General features: G+C 34.6%; 3 protein-coding genes across 4 annotated transcripts in view; 2 read left to right on the top strand and 1 right to left on the bottom strand.

The window, feature by feature from the left end:
- Positions 1-122: 122 nt before the first annotated feature.
- Positions 123-6254, bottom strand: LOC120623343 (replication factor C subunit 4). Its single transcript, XM_039889314.1, has 6 exons — positions 6044-6254; positions 5654-5929; positions 4428-4646; positions 3106-3265; positions 2004-2086; positions 123-1330 (listed from the first exon to the last, which is right to left on the bottom strand). The coding sequence occupies exons 1-6, from the start codon at positions 6148-6150 to the stop codon at positions 1123-1125; spliced, it is 1053 nt and encodes a 350-aa protein (XP_039745248.1). The 5' UTR covers positions 6151-6254; the 3' UTR covers positions 123-1122.
- A 1312-nt stretch (positions 6255-7566) lies between these two features.
- Positions 7567-17611, top strand: LOC120637700 (YTH domain-containing family protein 3-like). The gene is made up of 9 exons (XM_039909655.1): positions 7567-7783; positions 8133-8342; positions 8798-8922; positions 9254-9428; positions 9960-10244; positions 12159-12290; positions 14308-14436; positions 14545-16106; positions 16182-17611. Exons 1-9 carry the CDS (start codon positions 7687-7689, stop codon positions 16221-16223), a joined length of 2757 nt encoding a protein of 918 aa, XP_039765589.1. The 5' UTR covers positions 7567-7686; the 3' UTR covers positions 16224-17611.
- Positions 17612-18580: 969 nt separating this feature from the next.
- LOC120623418 (heparan-sulfate 6-O-sulfotransferase 1) overlaps positions 18581-20757 on the top strand; it is a 169879-nt gene continuing 167702 nt past the window's right edge. For both annotated transcript variants that reach the window (XM_039889442.1, XM_039889443.1), the window contains exon 1: positions 18581-19167. In XM_039889442.1, coding sequence (XP_039745376.1) covers positions 18979-19167 — 189 coding nt within the window. In that variant the 5' untranslated portion in view covers positions 18581-18978. The remainder of the gene's footprint in view (positions 19168-20757) is intronic.

Raw genomic sequence — 20757 nt, 5'->3', positions numbered from 1 at the left:
TGAATAGGCAGTCTTGATAATACTTCTTTACGGTTGACTCATACCATTACTATCTAAGCTAAAAAAAATATATAATCAATATGAAGAAGTTTCAATTCAGAGAATAACAATAAAAACTGCCATATATTACAAAACGTTTATTTACTGTAAACTCATGACAATGAGACAATTCTTAGAATAGTAAATTAAAGCATCAGAATCAACATTAATGTTTCTCAGTATTGATTTTTAATAAGCACAATTCACATCTATCAATTTTAGATTACAAACAATTCTGCTCTTTATAACAAGAGCATAAGGAGCAAGTATTTTTTTTTTTATTAACAATGAGTAATTACAAAACTCGGAATGTGTTGCATAATTCTGTGTGTAACACGAAAAAATTTATGTGAGAATAATCGTTTAAGGCACTTTTTGCAACAGCTGCGATAAAAACTAAGAGCATTCAAGTGATTGGAAACATTTATATAAAAAGGTCCATTGATGAACCAACAACCTAAAAACCAGTTTTGAGGTTAGATGGGCTGGTGTTTTTATTACAGCCCATTTTGTGATGTGGAAATGACTAAAATTCTGACAAATCTGACGAATGTAGAAATTTATAATTTCCGATTCTACGAAAACCTTCTGTTACAGTAAATTTATGAAGTGAGTAAATAATTAAACTTTTGATAACTATAATATGTGCATGACATTGAGTTGGTGGGTATTTTGATATAAATATGACTGCATTATCAATGCACTTCAGTTCTACATGGACCACTACGGGGCACAGCTTTCAGAATGAGAAGGGCTTTGGCCATAGTCCAACACGCTTGCCAAGTGCGAATTTGTACCTTTTAAAAAGTAACACCTTAATATAATAAGCGAATTAGGGCCTTCAAGTGACAAATGAAAAAAAACTTTTATAAATTATGTTTTATTTAACCTGTTAACTACTAAAATGGCGTGTTGATAACCGATAATGGAAAATTTTCAACCAGAAAACATTGCGATCGTCACATTACCGCTATAACTATACGTATGCCAATCGACCTCTGAAAAAAAATATCCAAGAAGCGAAGAAACCTTAAAATAACTGCAATAGTGCCATGTTTTAATTGTTATTATAGTGTATTTTTATCAGGGGTTATTATTCGCCATAATAATTGTGCATCCAAGGTCAGTGAGTTGCATAACTTCGGCTCCCCCATCAAGCAGTCTATGGGAACAGATGGCCACCTTCTCGCTGATAACACACTTCTGTTTGTTTGTCAAGTGCCCACTGCTTACGACTGTGGCGCTCAGTTGCTCTAAGAGTTGGGATGCCGAGTAGGCTTCCATGAGGAAACTGCAATTAATGACTTACATTAATATTATTGTTTGTGGTATAGTTAAATAAATAAATAAATATATTACGACAATACACACAACGCCATCTAGCACCAAAGTAAGCGTAGCTTGTGTTATGGGTGCTAATATGACTGATGAATATTTTTATGAATAATATATAATTACTATTTTCATTCATTTTTATTTGATTTCGCTTCCGGAGAACTTTAATGGTTTCGAACTGGATGCAAGTTACATTTGTTCCAACTTCATAATCATCTGTTCAGTGGGTGCAGGTAAGGCAAAAATAAATTACAAACAAAGAGACACACTTTTGAAATTATATTATAAGTAAGATTAAGAAAATTATGCGAATAAGGCAATGCAATGAGGAAAACTTATCGTAGGATATTCCTAGTTATACGTTTATCTTTAATCAATAGTTCACCTAAGAGTTCGTGAAACATTTTTTTTTACATCACCTAAATAAATAACCATTCGATATAGGTGATTCCTAGGTTAAGTGGGACGGGTATTATTTACGAAAGCGAAAATAAAGGGCAATCGACTTGTCTAGCTGTCTTTAAGAAGATAAAAATGTGTGGAGTAACTACAAAAAGCGTTTCGGACAAATATAATATACCTACTGTAATACGTTTAGTAAAATATAAAAATAAGCTAATTTAACTTACTTTTCAACGAACTTTTCTAGCTCATTGTAGTTCTTGATGCTGAGAAATTCATTTATCAGATGGTCGGGAACCAGGCCTGTCACCTAAAAAAACGTGCTTATTTATAAAATCTATAAGTGACCGCCCGGCGTTTATTGAATATTTGGAAGAAATTATTAACAAATAACCTTAAACTAGAGGTCTAAATCCATATACAGTAGAACTCCAATTATCCGAACTCAGACTATCCGAATCGCCGATTATCCGAATCGAAATTGTTGTAAGTGTGAGAGAAGATGTTGAAGTGGAAGTGGAAGAAGAACTTTCTGCTGATGTTGAAGTAGACGCTGGACCATCAGCTAGTGAAGCATTTGCCGGCCTCGAGACTGCTTTGAAGTGGATGGAGCGTCAGCCCGAGTGTGACCACTTGCAACTGTTCACCGTCAAGCGAATGCGTGACCTGGCTGCCCGAAAACGGTTGAAGACCGCAAAACAGCTTACATTGACGGAGATGTTTAAAAAACAATGATTTTTATTTCTAAACTTGTACATAAGTACATTTTATTTATATTTAAAACATGTGAAAATTTCATGTTTCTTTCATTTAATTCAATAAAAAAATAGTGCAATATCAAAACGTAGCTTTTATTCTCTCCAATGACAATTTTTTTAAAAAAAATCCGATTATCCGAATATTTGATTATCCGAATGGTTCCCGGTCCCCATTAATTCGGATAATTGGAGTTCTACTGTATTCTTTTTTTTACTGGGATTTTGATTTTCTTTTTTGTTGACATTCCGTTAATTTTATTTTTACCGGTTTTTTTCATTCTTTCTTGTTTATTTACTAGCTGTTATCATAATTTATCGGTTCAAGATATTAAATCTATCTAAAATAAAATAAAACAATTAAAAAAAAAAATAAGTTTAAAGAAAAATCACGACATTTTTTTTATTCGCCTCATTATACCGAAAAATGTCCAATGAATATTATTGTTTTTAAACTGTTATAAAACTTCATACTATTACCTACAATTTCTTAGAATGATGTTTATAGCTATCTCAAACATGTACCATAATACAAACTCTGGAAATGTGACCCTCCTACTTTTTCATTACTTACCTCAATTAAACCTTCAGAAGTGATCTTCCCAAGTAAGCGCTGGCAACACTGCAAGGCTGTGAGTGCGCGACGCATATCTCCCTCGCACGTATCAACAGCTTGATGGAGAACTTCACCAGTACCAACATCCACACCCTCTGCTTCACAAACATCTTGTAACCTTGAAATAATGTCTTGATGTATTTGAGAGAGTGTGGGGTAAGAAACTACATATTCGATTTGATTGCCATAAAATCTATTAATAATCATACCAAGAGCAATATTATTAATATAAATAGAAAAAATAAACATCTTCTAGACAAGCACCTAATGCAGGGCTTGAGCTGTGGCCCTACCGACAAAGAAGTTTTTATTGCAATTTAGCATTCTGGTTCAATGCTATGTAGAAACCACAGAGGTTTCATATAACTTTTATATTTTATACAGGTTAGCCTGATATCATCCTAGACGGCATAATCACCCACCCACAGGGTAGGATAGCAGTTAAGGGTTAACTTAAACTAACTTATCTAGGTAAATAAAAACAAAAGCATGCTCCAATTGCTGCATCTTCATTACAATTACCTCAATTACGTTACCATTGCAGTCCGAGACTAGGCTATATATATTACATATATATATACAAAAAACATTACATATTACATTATATATTTACAAAAAAAAAAATGCAATACTAATAGTTTACATTGGAGTCCAGAATAATAACATATATCTATAAATTTTGACTAAAAAATTGCAACAATAATCGTTAGTATATATTATGTATAAATAATACGATATTGCATAGTAACACGTTTATTGAGCTAGGTAGCAAAACTTGACAGTTTATACATGTGTTAATTAAACTACCCACTTGGTTTTACTTTTGTTAAGAAAAGGTAAACAAATGATGTAGATACTTATATATGACAGTTGATTACTCTTTATGACAATAGCACTTGTATAGTGAAATAAAAAAAAGCCTGTCCGCTCATATCTGCATCAGAACATAGCAGGCTAAAGAAATTGTAAAATGGACATGGATGTGCATGCAGAGAGTCAAGTAGAGATACATATCAGTGAAACCAATCAGTAATCCAAAGATCCATGAGTAAGGAGTACTAAGTTGACAATGAATTCATTACTTTTGTAATATTCTGTAGGGTGAAAACTAGCCGAGATACCATACTAGACAAAATTCAAAAACTCCAAATTCTACATTTGCCCAAGCCACCCTGGAATTGCCTCCCACAAAGACCCCAGCATTCATCACTGAGCCAGGTATGTCAACAAAGTAGTAGGTATTAGTCAATAATTATCATAAAATTATAACAATGATTTACCTTTTAATGACATTCTCTCTTGCCAATGGCTTAAACCTGAACTTGGAGCATCTACTAGTGATTGGTGGAATGATTCTCGACACATAATTGCAAATGAGACAGAAACGTGTGGTACGAGTCTCTCTTTCCATTGTGCGACGTAACGCTGCCTGTGCTGCGTTCGTCATTGAATCAGCTTCATCAAGTATGACTAGTTTGTATGGAGGACATGGTCTGCCACTGAAAGAAATAACATTGTGAAACTATACAAATGTCCAAAAACAGACTGTAATATTGGTTCACATATCGCACGCTTAGTATTAAAGTGACCAAATTAAAAAAGCAGTTTTTTGGCAAAACGCAACAAATGTTTTGCAATTTGGACCTCAGCTGTTTATTTCGACAAAATGACATAAGATGTTAGTGGTAGAGTGTAAGTTAGCATTAAAAACAGATAATTACGAACCACAGATTTAAGAGAAACTTAAATTTAAATGAAATACTATTTATTTTGTACAATAGTTGTATAATATTTTAAGATGTCAATTCTTAACAAGGTCTTTTTAATACTAAATAGCAGTTAGTTTGCTCATAAAGACCTTATTCTTTTTAAGACACTTTTTTACTAAATTTAAATAGCGTCTTAAACATATTGTATGTATTGTCTGTGATTGTGATTGAGGTTTTTTATTCCGCCAATATAAAAAAAAATATCAATAGATTTAGATGCATCAGTCAACACTATCCCAAGTGATAATACACATTTTGGCAAAAAAAACTTTATTTTAAACCAAGTCCCATACTTGGCTTCAGCAGGCAACATCTAATACTGCTAAGAACTTTGTTAGCAATAGTTACACACCTGCACATTCATTACCTAAGGATATAGTGACTGCAGTATCACCTTAGAGCAGACACAAAGCACAAGAAATCATAGTCACATCAGTTAAGCTATTTTGTCTATGATATATAGTTAGAATAATAATAATAATTTACAATTCACAACATTACAATATGATTTGAATTGTAAATTAGGTTTTATAAACCAAACTTATACATATTTACATAATGTTATAGATAGGGTAAATAAGTTTAATGTTACAAAAACCTTTGGTATGATTTTCTCTTTCAAGTGGCATTGTGAGATGGTGATAGCAAATATAATTAGTTTATTGAATGCTTCTTATTAGGCTTGTTTGAAATCCTTATAATTTGACATTAAATTAATAATGTATCTTTCTGCTTACTCAGGTCTGATGCTGCTGACAGTCATCTGAGCGAATGTCTTCACTTTGTCTCTGATAACCTGTATGCCACGTTCATCAGAGGCGTTCAGTTCCAACACGCGATCTCTAGTGATATCCCCGAACAGCTGCCTGGCCGCTGCTAGTATCGCGCTCGTCTTGCCGGTACCGGGCGGGCCATAGAACAACAAATGTGGAAGATCTCCTCCAGCCAAACACTCTCTGAGTACTTGAATCACTTCTCCTTGATCAACAATATCATCTATTGTTTTAGGACGACTAAAAATTAAGCAGATAAAAATATTCAAGTTGACAATTGCATCAAAGGCATCAGTTACTATGAAAAATACCAAGCAAGCTGAGGTATTCCGGTGAAAAGCATTATTTACTTACTATTTTTCAACCCATGGTGCGGGTGGTTTCTTCTTACTAGGTTTGACACCTGACGAAGATGGTTTATCAGCATTAGATATTTTCCCAGTCTTCAGAAATGCTTGCATTTTATTCAAATTGATTATCAATCATATAAATTGTACTTTACAAATTGTATATCAATTTAACTTGTATGTACTCAATTGCCGGCAAATTCAATGTCAAATGTTTCAATTTGATTTTGAAGTTTGAAATTTTGACATTTGACACTTGATAGACCAATAATTGCCTTTTAGCATGCTCGAGATTCTAACTTTTACGAAGGGTTTATATTTTAAATTTTACGGTCCCAAGCTAAATTATCTACGACTGAAAACATGAATAACTAAAAAAGCTAGACGAAACATTGATAGTTTACCAAATATATTGTCTCAAAATTGTAAATGAATATTAAACTCTGAAAACTTGGCTGTTCAGATATATACCGTTGACCACTTCCAACCAAAAAAAAAATAAACAAAAACCTAGTATGGCAGTACAATACTTTAATTTTTCATTTAAACTATGGAGGGTAGAGGTAAGGAGAGTCATCTTATATGGGAGAAAAGTTGAAAAAGTGTCCAGTGTATGCGCTAAATAACAGTTCAAAAATCCTCCACAATGGCGCTGGTGGATGCACAGGGTATGGTATGAATGTAGCAATCGTAGATAAATTGAAGTATGCCGAGTTAAATAATTTAATGTCATTATCGACTAAAGTAGTTAATTATTGAGAATTTTAACAACTTACGTTGTACAAAATATTGTGGTAAATATAACCTTACTTCCTTGTTTATTTTTCAAGCCTACTCTAACAATATTTATATTTGGCGCTTCTTTTAAGAGTTACCCTGATGCAAATGTGGCGCCATCCTAATTTAATACATTTTGACGACACTTTTTTATATACACAGATGACTCTCCTTACCTCTACCCTCCATAATTTAAACGTACAAAAAAAATTACTAAAATTGTATTGTATTTATTTTTTTAACGTCTCCCCTTCTAATTTTTTTTATAGAAATTTTAGTATACGTTTGACTGAAAAAGGGCGGGAACTTTAGTTAGACGCGAGGGGGCGAGGCGAGGAGGCGAGTTATTTTAGACTCATGAAGTTTTTGTTTTATAGATGTTTAATTTTGGAACAATTTGATGCATTTAATTTTTATGGGTTTCCAGCCTCTCCCCATTGTGAAAGAAAAGAAGATAGAGTGCAGTAGTCCATCGGGACTCTAGATCTCCTTGGAGTAATATTGTTCTGTGCTCTAGATGCTGAGGGTGAGTCTTCGGTGTTCGCAGAGGCTGCGGAGGGTGGAGGCACCAATAGTAAAGAGGAACTCGGGATTGGATGAAGTTGTTGTTTGTCAGAAATTTATCCGATTTAATTTTGTGAGGATCATTTGATTTTTAAACACTGAAGACATGGCTGTATATTAATATACTCTTTGCATTTTCTCTACGAAGTAATAAAGAAAAAAAATGACGTTTGACTTTGACAATTAACATAAAACAATAAAAGAAGCGGGAACAGGGAGGCTGGAGTGTTTTTTTTACAACTGTTTATATTAATTTTATCACTTTTTAAATGTATACATTGTAAGTTCATTAAATATTATTGTTAGAAAATGAGTACACGATCAAAAAAGAAGCAGTTAATTACGGATACAAAGGATTCACTGTTACGAAAACGCGTTGAGAACTCATGGATTCTACTCGTAAACGGTTAATAATATTAAGTTTTATAGTTCCAAGCATTGTTGTGCTATGTCCCGAGATTAAATCAGTGTAGCAATTCCACATTGAATATTGTAGGTTTTAATGATTCTTTTAATAATATTCGCTGCTACACTTTTGGCAATAACTATAATACTTGTTCTTTCATACCTATTGTCTTGTGGGTTCTTTAACCTATTTGGCACCGTAAAAGAAGATCTTGCAGTAGTCCATCTTCAGGAAATTTATTTCACTAGGTCACTCTGTGACCTAGTGAAATAAATTAACAAGGTACAAGGTAACCAATAACAATCCTAAATCTGTAAAGGCAGGGTTTAATGCATTAAATATTTTACAGATTCTCTACTGAATAATGATAACTTTCAAATTATTTCACTGCCACATCCAGCGCACGGCAATCCTGCAAAGTATGTTCTGGATAATCTTCATCTCAAGATATATGAAGTTGTAACCTTCAGTGAACCATATAGATCATGGTTTATAGATGATACAGTAAAGTCTGATGGCAGTATTATGATGGTAACACCAATTAATCCATTGTTTTTAGGTTTGTGTGAAATATTAATTTTACAATAATTTATAAAACAGCTTCTTCAAAATTTCAGCTATAACAAAGGAATTAAAATATTATAGACTTTACTTAACTTTCAGTCTGTTTGTGGCTTTTTAATATTTAATAAACATAGTTCCAGATTGTAGCTAGTATAAGAAATATCACAGAGTTTGCCAAACAAATCAATGCAATTGTGTAAGACACTCATTATAACATAAACTGACTAACTTGCTCTTGTGTCATTTAACTGTGTAACATTATTACTGTTCTTATAATATGGTTAAATCAGCTATAAGCTTCAATTTCTTATAATGGTATATTTGTTAATTATTTATTGTTAAGTGTTATCTCTAAGAAAAAATGTGATTTGTGTATCTTAAGCACCTATAGACCATTTTTCTTAAACTCATTTAAATGTTGTTGAAGCTGATTGTATCCATTCTTTGTAGTTTTACCAAGACTGAGAGAACAGTGTACAAGCAGAGCTATTCCTTTGGAAGACTTATTATCAGAAAAGGGTTTTGACAAAATCTTGGATTTCATCATAAACTTAGATGCCATTGCAGATTTAAAGGTAATATTTAAAGTGTTCATAGTTTTAGTATTGCAGTGTTCTGTGGTAAAGCTACTGACAAGGGTCAAATTATGCATTTTAGCCTTTGGCCTACAAATCCACTCAACAAAACATGAATTCGAAGCATTGTAATCTAATGTTTAATCAACCTATTGTTTAGTAAACCTTTGAAGTGGTAGTTGAGTTGATGATGTAGAGTAAATTTGGAGTGTTTCTTTCTGCATTTTTAAAATGATATGCTTAATATAACATACAGTTTAGATATACTTTAAAATTGGTTATAAAAGACTGCCAACTGACTTTTATTAATATGATATAGTGATATTTTCAGGGGCCACCGGATATAAGAGCATATAAATATAATGAAGGGAAGACTCTTAGTTGGCTGGAGAATAAAATACGTAAACTAGCTGTAGTATTGAGAGAGAAAAACGTTCATGTAACATCTGGAGCAGTTTCAGCAACCTTTGTATCGAGTAATTTGACTAATGAAAATATAGATGAAGGTACTTAATGCTTATCATAAAAATGTGTTCATAATATCCAAACTGTGTAGTTATTCAGAAAGTGTAGTTATTGTGTTGAAAGTCCTACATTCCTTATTAGAACAGACTTGGGTCTATAGTGTATTCCTATGCTAAGGTTGTGTTTCCATGTTGCTGGGTTCTCATCAAATTAGACAGTGCAAGCAGGAAACATACAGTACTTAAAGCCTGATGAGATACAAAAAATCTTGCCATATTGCGGGTAAAAATAGAAGTTATTTTTTCTATACACTTACTTAGTCTATTGAAAATATGACACTTTACATTTTAAGAAAAACATTTGGATATAAAGTAAATTACTATTATCTTTTGCATGACAATGTTGCTAGTAATAATATTCATAGTAAAAAAAACATAAACCAATTAATTTGCTATAAATGTGAAAATATCTTTGGTTCGGAGAAGGTTGACCTATTTTTGGACCAAATCCAGATAACACCAAAACAAACAAAAATAAACCACTGACTTATGAAAAATTTTTGTCTATTTCAGAATTTTACCTTAAATATGCCCATGGGATGATAGCTGATTATATTGAAGAGGATTTTATTGAGTTACTTGAAAAGAAATTGGATTTTAAGTCTGATCAAATTGAATATGTTGGCAACAAAAGGCAATCGGAGGTAGACAGTGAAGGAGTGAATAAAAGAATGAAACTAGATTTGAGTTTGAATGGAGACTCAGAGGAAGTCAAATTCAGCTTAAATAATTCAACTACAGAAGTCAAAAAACAAAAACCATTAACTGCAAAAGAAAAGGCTAGACAAAAAGCTGCTAGTAAAACTAAAACTATCTCGTCATTTTTTTGTAAGAAATGATTGTACATAAATAAAAATTGAAAATGTCATAAAACAATGTGTTAATCATTTATTTTCCTGTTGCGATATCGAATCTTTGTTAGTCTACAGAAATTACCTGAACTTTGAATTTAAAAAAGGATCTGTTATAAAATCGCAAAAGTTCACGCTCTTTGTCGGGGAGAATAAAATAGGGAAACTGGGAGTTTAGTGGTTTCGCGCGAATGTTGAACGGCCTTATAAATCATAATATCAGCTGATTGTATTCAACAAGTATGTGTAATTATTCATGGACGCTGGATAGGGTGAAGATGTAAGATTAATTTAATTAAATCTTGCGTTAGATACGTTTAATTGTCTACATAGGTTAAAAATTAATATTTATCAAAGGGCATTGACGTCTTGAGTTAAAACATGTCTAAAAACCTTCATCGTCTATGATAATGAATGAAACAATTTGGCATGCGGCAACACCAAATTGTCGCCATCAGATCGCCATTGCTATTTGCTACGTTCAATTTTTCGGACATTGGGCAATTCTTTGTATGTTACCTTGTTCTTTATTATTTTTAAGTGATTTTCGGACACACCGGATACTGTGTAATAAAACTCATGTGATTAATATTGATATTGTCGTGAGTAAAGACTTTATAAGTGTTCACTACGCTAGAATCGCGGCCAATGTCAGCAGGCGTGTCAGATCAGGTATTTTGCGTTTACGCTCAGTTGTGCATTATTTACGTGTAACTGTACGGTTATTATGTGAGATTCTTATACAGTTTTGTTTCTTGTTTCATGTTTTTTGGACGTGTAGCGGATGAAAGGGCAAGGGAACCAAGGTAAAGACTTGCGTTTATGACGTTGCAGGTGTTTGGTGAGTAGGAAGGACCTCGTACCGGTCGGCTCACGCGTCCGTTATCGTGATGCCTTGGCGTCGTTAGCGTCATCTTATTTTCACTTTCTTATTTCTTTAAATGCCTACTTATTAAGAAACATTCATATCACACCCTTCACTTTTGTTGCTTTCTGCAAAATAACTTGCACAAGTGAAGTTATATTATGTTAGACGTTATGTACTTAAATACAATAAGTAAAACTGGTACCTAAACAGTAAAGCTAATAAATACTCAATAGATACATGATGGTACAATATTTTTAAACTACATCCAATTCTACTTGCTGTAGTTTAATAAAAACCACTGTCATACTAAAATAACATACCTATTGTAAATTGTTTATTGATTACATAATGTAATTGGATGATTTTTCTAAATAGTTATTTTCATAGTTCAGTTCAATACTAATCCATGTTTGCACTCTATGTTTGTGTACAAATATTTGTTTGTCTTTATGTTTTATTTCATTTGTATCATAAAATTAAGACCTATAAAAATTCTTGTTAGTTACATGTTTATGTGCAGTAGGTGAGGTGTCAAGCAAACATTATACACTTATTCATATTTATAAAAAGTAAAGTATGGTTAGTGTTGTTTAATTAGTACTGAGTAATTATCATTCAATTTTATATTTGCATTTAGCCAATGCTAAAATGTACTTAGATAAACTTATCTTAGATATTAGATATAGACTGTCAAAAAGTAGTACTGGTAGTCAAAATAGAACGCTAATGCTTGGTGCTGCAGAAGAACTGTAAGAAATTACAATGATGATGTGGTCTATAAAAAAATTATGCGATCTGAATATGTTCTGGGGGAGGCTCCAGCCATGGCTAGTTACTACTACCTACAAAAACATGCAGTTTAGCAATAAAGTGGAATAAAAAATGAAAATTTTTAGAAAGATTTGCAGCACTATAAAAAATGTTGCCTTCAGCTTGAGCTATTTGCCTGTACTTACTGTTATAGTAATCACTTGTATTTTCACTAATTTTCAGTGACAAATGTACCTAAGGAGCAACAGTTAGAGAGTGGCGGGGACGAGCTGGCGGAGGTGTCATGGCGTCACCAACAGCAACCATCCTATGCACCACCAATTTCGTCAGCGGCCGATCCCTACAGCGCGGCAGGTAGGTACATAACTTTTTAAATTAATTATCGTTTTGTAGAATAGAAGCTTTACATATTTCTTAGTGTGCAAACAATAAATTGTATAGCTTCAGGCGAGAGGAATTTGGTATTATATACCATTAGCATTATGTCATTGCAACACTTCATGTGATAAGTGTTGAGAAGTCAATTCAAACTTCTTATTTGGGTGATATGAGTAGAAAAACACCGAATGTGGTCACACAAAAGCATTTCATGAGGTGTTGCAAAAATGCTGATGCTATATTTATTATAACTATTAGAATAAAGGAAACTAGTATCTTGGCAATTATATAAACAAACTATTTGTAGCATGTTTTCGTAGTTTCCAATTAGTTGCATGTATAGTACAACTTTCAAATAGGCATAGGGGACTAAGAAAATAAAATGAAAAACAAGCAGGCAGTGCCCTCTGTGCTGTGGATTATGGACAAATAAATACTCTTGTTACAATAGGACTATAGGCCTATAGCATGTTGTTAAACTACACTATGGGGCCTCCTATTCCTGTTTTATAATAAATATGATATTTTAATCACTTTCGTCACAAAATGACAGCAGTGCCACCTTCTGGGTCCAATCGTGTTTTAAACCAGATGGTTTTCTAGATAGGAACCCCATTGAAGTGTTCACACAAAAATTTATCCAAATTGGTCCAGCTGTTTATTAAGCTTTGGTGACAAAAACATGTAGAAGAATAACATATCTTTTGACAGTGACAGTGATACTCGTAGTGTTTCTGTTAAAAGATTATCTATTAAAACTATTAATGTCATTTCAAACCTATCAATGTACAAAAGAATAGTGGACACCTGCCGACAACCGACCTTGACCTTGACCTTTAGCCTTGAACCTAACACAAACCTCCAGTCTTAAATACGACCTTGAACTTTATCTTTTACTCATGACCTGTTGTGAACTTAAAGTTGTCAATTGTTAGTTGTTACAAAAAAAGAATGGCCTTATCTATGTATTGATACTGCAGAGTTTTTTTTTGTTTGTTTGACCTGCTTTAACCTCTGGAAGAAAAGTCGGATTTGGAAAATCTGAAAGCCTAATTCTTAAGATAAGTTTATACTATACTTTTTAAAATCACGCACTCTAGTCCATCAACAGGCGGCTGATGCGACGTGGTGGGCGGTAGCGTAAAAGTTTTATGGTACAAATTTATCAGAAGTAGTACGCGGAAGAGGTCGCGGAATCCGTTAGTCCCTCCTATACAAATAGGTTTATGATGTTTCATGATAAATATGAACTTGTAGATTGTAAATATTTTTGCATGAATTTTGAATAACGGATAGTACTTCAGTACTTTGCACTACAAACTTAACAAATGCATGACTAGCTATTTTAGGTTTGAAAAGGACTGAGCCGACTACTACACATACATGCGTAATGCATATGTCACGCTAGTTTAGAGGCTGTACTGACGTTTTAAAGATTTGTTTATTTTTAATTCACTTCACGTCCTACAAGATCGCACTTGACTGCAATTTAACCTGTCTGTGCAATCTGAGATGGTAATTGAATAACCCGTTAGCTAGCCACTGCGGAGGCCTTACACCAGAAGCAGACAAAGACAAGTGTTCAGTAATTATACATTCAATTGGCCTTTCCTAAAATCTCGAAGGAGTTAAAACTTCATAAATATTATATTGAAATATTGTTAAGTAAGATATGACTTAAAGCATTTTTTTCCGTATTATTTTGGAAAATTTTATTCATTACAAAGGGTATGCGGAAGAAGTCGCAGGCAATCTTTAGTTATACTTGTGCAGTAAATACACGTGCGCGTGGCTTTGCTCGCTTGTACTGTTCACGTAAACTATATACCTAAAAATAAAAACAAGTGCGAAAGTCTCACTGTTGCAGTATATAATTTTTTCGGGATAAAAATCATAATTATCATACTCGGCGATTATAAACCCATGTTTTGATATGTAACTGTTATAGTAGTTTGCTTTCGTTTCAATAAATATCATGCTCTTCTTGTTTCAGGTTATTATGGCACAACAGCTCTTCCTTATCAGGCATTTGGAGTTGGGGATGGAACATGGTCCGCCAATGGAACAGACCCAATGACTTTCCTTGGAGGATACAATCCTCACGATTCTTATGGCATGGACGGTAGTTAGTATATATTCCAGTCGAACTACCTTACAAACTAATACCTTATTTTTTAATAGTTGGTTTTGCATTATATTTTCTATATATAACATTTCAATCACATTCCAGGTGTATTCGGACCATCTACAACACCATTTTCAACAGCTGCATTCGGGCAGCCATCAACATTTAATTATTTTCCCGGTAACGGTGACTACTCTACTTGGGGTCAATTAGGTCGTGCGAAGCAGTACGATGATTATTATAGAAATGATGGGCTCTACGTCCCAGATGGCGTTAAGGCAGTGGAAACCGGCGTACAGGCGCTATCGCTCGGCGAACACAATAAGGGCGACAAAGATAGAACACCCGAACTCAAAGACGTTTCGAGCGGATCGCAACCCAAAAAGATGACGTGGGCTTCAATAGCTAGCCAGCCGGCGAAGCCCGCTCCGGCCATGCAGACCGGGGGGCTCAAGAAGAAGGGACCAGGAATGCCACCGCCACCAATAGTGCCGGGGAAACATAATATGGACATCAGTACGTGGGATGCTGGCAAGAGCGCCCCTGTGGTGACGGCGCCGCCTCCACCACCGCACCAGCCCCCGCCGGTGCCGGCTCCGCTGCCGATGCCGCAATCTGCGCCGGTCCCGGCTCCAGCGCCCGTACCGCGCGGCCCGCCGCCGCAACACCAGCCGCCGCCAGCTTGGACGCAGCACGTTCCTCGCGTGCCACTTCCGCACCAGCCGCGTGCTCCGCTCCCGACGCAACCCGTGCCCGTGCCAGCGGTCATGCCCGTGCCGACGCCAGCTAATCCCCATCCAGTACTGGAAGAGTTGCGCGTGAAAAACGAATATAATCCCAAGGAATTCGATCTCAGCGCCCCGCTCGCCCGCTTCTTCGTGATCAAATCGTACTCGGAGGACGATATCCATCGTAGCATCAAATACGAAATCTGGTGCAGCACCGAACACGGTAATAAACGCCTCGACGCTGCGTTTCGTGATCGCGAACGTGAAGGCGGTATGATATACCTCTTTTTCTCTGTGAACGGTAGTGGCCACTTCTGTGGTATGGCCCGCATGATCAGTGCTGTTGATTATAATTCGAACTCAAGTGTGTGGTCGCAAGACAAGTGGAAGGGACAATTTCGTGTTAGGTGGATATATGTTAAAGATGTTCCTAACGTTCAACTGCGTCATATCAAATTAGAAAACAATGAGAACAAACCGGTGACAAACTCTCGCGATACTCAGGAGGTTCCGCACGTCAAGGGTCTCCAAGTGCTACGTATTATGCATAGTTACTGCCATTCCACCTCGATATTTGATGATTTTATACATTACGAGCGGCGCCAGGAGGAGGAGGACTCTCGCAAAGTTCCCGTGCACAGCCCACAGGACAACAGCCGCGAAGAACAAGAGGGAGGTCGCGGGTATCGCAATTACCGCGATTATCGGGACCACCGCGACGGACGGGACGGGCGGGACGGCCGCGACGGACGCGACGGACGCGAGCATCGGGACGGTCGCGATAACAGGGAGCATAGGGATGCACGAGATCATCGAGACCCTAGAGACACGCGCGACCCACGCGACCCGCGCGATCACAGGGACGATCGTGACGGGCGAGACAATCGCGACCATGGTGGTTACCGTGACAGGGATACCGGTTATAGGCCCCACCATAAGGTTAGATTATTGTTTTCATAATGTTTCATCCTTCTTTATAGAGCATGTCGATTAAACTGTCGTTTTCCCTTTCAGGATCGCGACGGTTCGCGCGGCCGTGGACGTCCTCGTAACTGATCATACTTAGTGAGTGAGAATAATTTGAGGACTGGCTTCTCTCCATAGACAACTAGTAAATAATTGGTACCGCATTGCGAGTAGTGTATGCGAAATAGCATACACAAAACTGGAATGAGGAACCACCAGTGATGAGACATCACTATAACAACTTGAACTATTATGTAAAATAGATTATTAATTGTTTTGAACAGTGCTTTCGCTAAGGAAAAGAAACATTCAACAAATTAAAATGTGCTAAATAATATTTTATACTGGAAGAACATTTAATTAAATAATGACTAGTGAACAGAACATTAATTAATTGTCATAAATTGTCATGTGTTGGTTTCATATCACATGATGTTGTGTGGAATTGTGGACTTTGTTTCAAATTTGTGGACTAAATCAATGATATATAGTAATTTTATAACTAGAAAATTCTGTGGTGAGAGGAGTTGATCCTTTTGTTTAAGGACTGGTGGATTAAATGAGTATGATGATTACGATAACATCAAAATAGTGCACTGATTTGGTGTAGTGTACAAACAATACTTTAATGATCAGTGTTACGAATGCCGGAAATAGTTTATACTTATCTACGGATACTTGTATGACTTTTATAATACAAGAGAAAATGTAATCACGTGAGATGTTGTACATGGACATTTTATATACAGTTTTATATTCATACAGGAATTCTCTCGTAATATACATTTGTTTTAATTTCATATGATAAGTGCTCTTATTTTAACATTATTTTTATTTGTGACCCATCATCTTGTAAACTCTTAATGCCATTTGTATTACGTATGCAAAATCATTGTTAACATTAATTTTATCCCATTGATTTATTAATATGAACTGATTGTTCGTGTTTTTAAACATTTGTACATAATATGTATTTTAATAAAGGAAAACTTAAAATATTTTCTACTATTAAGTGCAACAATAGCGAGTAACGAGGGAAAATTGGTTGAAAAAGATTGTTTTGCCATTATATTCTTTATCTGTGAATGTTTAAATTCCCACCTTATTTTTTTTCAAGTGTAAATTTTTGCCATTTGTCAAATTCTGCTTCAACCTAATAATGTTTACATATTATTTGTGTTAAAGTTAATTAAAATGTAATTATTGTTTTCAAAGCATTATATGGTTTTACCATTTTTTTTATATGCAATATTTATATTGTTGTCAATCTTTTTTTACAACAGAAGTAAATGCTTGAGATAAATTATTTTATTTTTATAATAAAATATTGAACAGCAAAAAGCCAATCAAATTGTAAAACTTTGAAATAGCTTATGTTCATTTTCTGTAACTGCGCAGTGTTTGTTTATTATAAAGCGATTATGTGAACTTGTATTGAGTTCAATATTGATACTGAATTAAAACTGTCGTAGACGTTGCTAAGATTTATTTTTATCCCAGCCTTATCCAATGTATCATTAGTTTTCCATCCAAGGTAAGAACATCTAACAGTGTACAATGGGCCAGATTACATTACTTACGAAACATGAGTGATCATTTTGATGAATCTGTACGTCTTCTGAATAAAATCTATAGCTTCCTGTCAGTCTTCTGATGAGTCGCGGTATTAATTTGAATAAGGGTTAAGAAAACAAAATTTTGAACACCTCTATACTTTAATGTATTGTGCTCGCTCATCTGTCTAGTCAAGGTTTCATCACTACCCGAAGTAGTATTACGGCGCACGGCATTGGCCTACTCTCCTGGAGATAGCAGGATGGTTTACTGAATAAATTACGGAAGGGCTAGTAAAATTACTATAAATTTCCAGAGATTTGGAGCGGTTACCCTAGCAAGTCCAGCATTGGAACAGCGTGGTCTGTGCTCTAAATACCTCATGAGAGAAGAAGCCTATGCCCATCTGTGGGACGTGAATAACGAATTCGGGTCTGTTGTCCCAGTCCGTAACTACCTGCCTATATTCATATGTTAAAACTTGAATTTAGTCCCTGCAGAATTATAATGTATGCATAGTGCTACCCCCGGACGGATTATGAGCAAAAGAAAGAAACTTAGTCATGAATTATGTCAGTGCACTCTGCTTCCAGTTGTGGCCCTAGCAACTTGTTAGCTACTTAATTGTAACTGCTTAATAACGTTTATTCTTGCATAATCTCATCGATAACGTTTGCCAATAACCGGAAAGTTATTATTTATAGTATTAGCCGTTCGTCTTAGTTTCTTGTCTTAGTCAGCTGAAATAAACTGGAACCTAGAGCTGTAACAATAGCTTAAAAAAACTACTGACACTGACACATACCAATTGACATACGTCAAAGGATTCATCAGAATCTATAATCTATGATTGTGTACATTTGTTTGACGGTGTAATTTACAAAATATTTTGATTAAAATCGCCTGCAAAACTCAGTGCTTTTATTTGTAAATGTAACTTAACAGTGCATTCATTATGTATGTGAAACTAAGAAGTTTCAGTGAAGAAGTGTTACATAAAGTGCCCAAAGCGGACTATGTTTATACTTCGGTTTTCTGTCACTCGTCCCACACTCATGTGGGCACGGGCTGATGTTTCGCATTATAGTACTGGCGTCGATGCTGATACGACGCTGTTCGCGCGACACCAAAACAATGTTATCGAACTCGTATCACTATCAGATAATCGAAAGACGATAATAATAACATGAGTTTGTTCCGGACTGCTTATATTTTCCTTAAATGATGCGCACGAAGCGCTATACACCGATGTTGTGAGTGAATTGCTATGATATATTTTTAAAAATGAGACATGCATCCGACCGAAATGCAAAAAAGTGTATCAGTGCAAGTAGATAGTGATTTTGCCCTTTTACTGCCCAGTGGTGTGTATGAAATTAAAAAGATGGAGCCAAGATCCAAACTTCGTAAAGTGATATTGTTCTGTTTACTACTTTCACTGTTTGGAATGGTGGCATTTGGATATTTTTGTTCCGATCAGGTAACATTCTCATAACATTTGTCTTTAATTAAATATATCATGCTTTAATTAAATATAACTTCTGGTCTGAAACTACATTCTTAACCATCAGTAAACTCAATACAATAATTAAATTTTTTATATTGTTTGAAGCTTTAAACTTGCTGGTCTTGAAATAATTTTAATAAAATAATAGGAATATGATTGATTTTCTAAAGCTGTTGTTTTAGTATATAATTAATTTTATTATAAAAATAATTGTTTATTATAAAATTAATTATAAAAATAATTACTTGGGACATTGCGGAGAGTATGAAGAAAAGGCTCACAAATCAAATAAAAAAAAAATAATAGTTTTATTGATCTCTTAAAAATTACATATTACAATGTATAATCACAATAATTACTAAGTATTAAGCTGCTTCTAGTGAGTTCTAAAACTGTTTCAAAGTAATAGTGTTCAGTGATTTCCACACTAGGATTCCCTAGATTTCATTTAAATTTTAATATTACTTCATTATTTAAATACTGATTGATATGTTCTTATTTTGTATGATAACAAGCAAATTAACAAAGAACACTACCTAAGGGAAACTACACTAAGGGAATTCTTCTAGAAGAGGATTGCTGTTCATCAACTCTTACCTATATCTTACCTTTATAAGAAATAAAGGTTTCTTAAAAGTCAAGCTAGTCTTTAGAAAGCCTTATGTTAAGGTTTACATGCCCTTATCACCACCGTGTGACAAGTATTTAGTGCCCCATTTCTGCACGAAGATGAAATGAAATGATTGTTACTATGTGCATGGTACACACATATGTGCATGGTACACACGTATGTGCATGGTAACCTGAGGGTTGATTTCATCCATTTTTAACTCTGGGCTGGTACTGAGTACTGACTGCCTGATACATTTTTGGCCAAACTTTGAGCATTGAAACTAGAAACTTGTTTTTCATATTTTTCTCTAAATTTATATAGTTTCTAAATATGCCCTTATCTTTTCCAGACAAATTTTTATAATACTTTTTGTTCAGTGTCATAAGTGGCTGGTATGTTATATGTATAGAGAATACCAGTGTAGAGGAAAGGATACATCAAATAAAACTAAACTAACTTGGCCGTTAGTCTATCAATCTATGTTTGTACAAGGTAATTTTGAAATAATCAGGTTTCACCAATGATAAAGATCAGAAGTATAAGTTCCTGATTAATAGAAAAATTATAAGTTATTTTTAAATTTGGTTTTCATGTAAAAAGAAACCCTAACTAATGTTAAAAATTTGACAAATAATTTTATAAATGTGTATTTGCTTACAATTGTCTTTTTTAATATAAACTAAGACCTTATTCTGTTTTTTCGTGCCATATTATTCCATGAGCCCATTTCACCTTAATAAAAACATAGCTGAGTAATTATTTTGATGAAAACTTTGAACAATAATTGCCCTAAGGGCCTGTTTCACAACCTTCTGACAGGTGTTGGATCTATCTATCTTGTAGTGACGCCCGCTTCAGCGGATGCACTTTGACCCTCCAGGATCTTTTGTGCTCGACAGGTGTTGGATAGCCTTAACTTATTATTTTATGCCAAAAAATAAAATTTGTGA

Source organism: Pararge aegeria, chromosome 4, assembly GCF_905163445.1.
Source record: "Pararge aegeria chromosome 4, ilParAegt1.1, whole genome shotgun sequence".
Lineage (NCBI taxonomy): Eukaryota > Metazoa > Arthropoda > Insecta > Lepidoptera > Nymphalidae > Pararge > Pararge aegeria.
The sequence above is the reverse complement of the archived record's forward strand: the minus strand, read 5'-3'. Positions and strand labels throughout refer to the sequence as shown.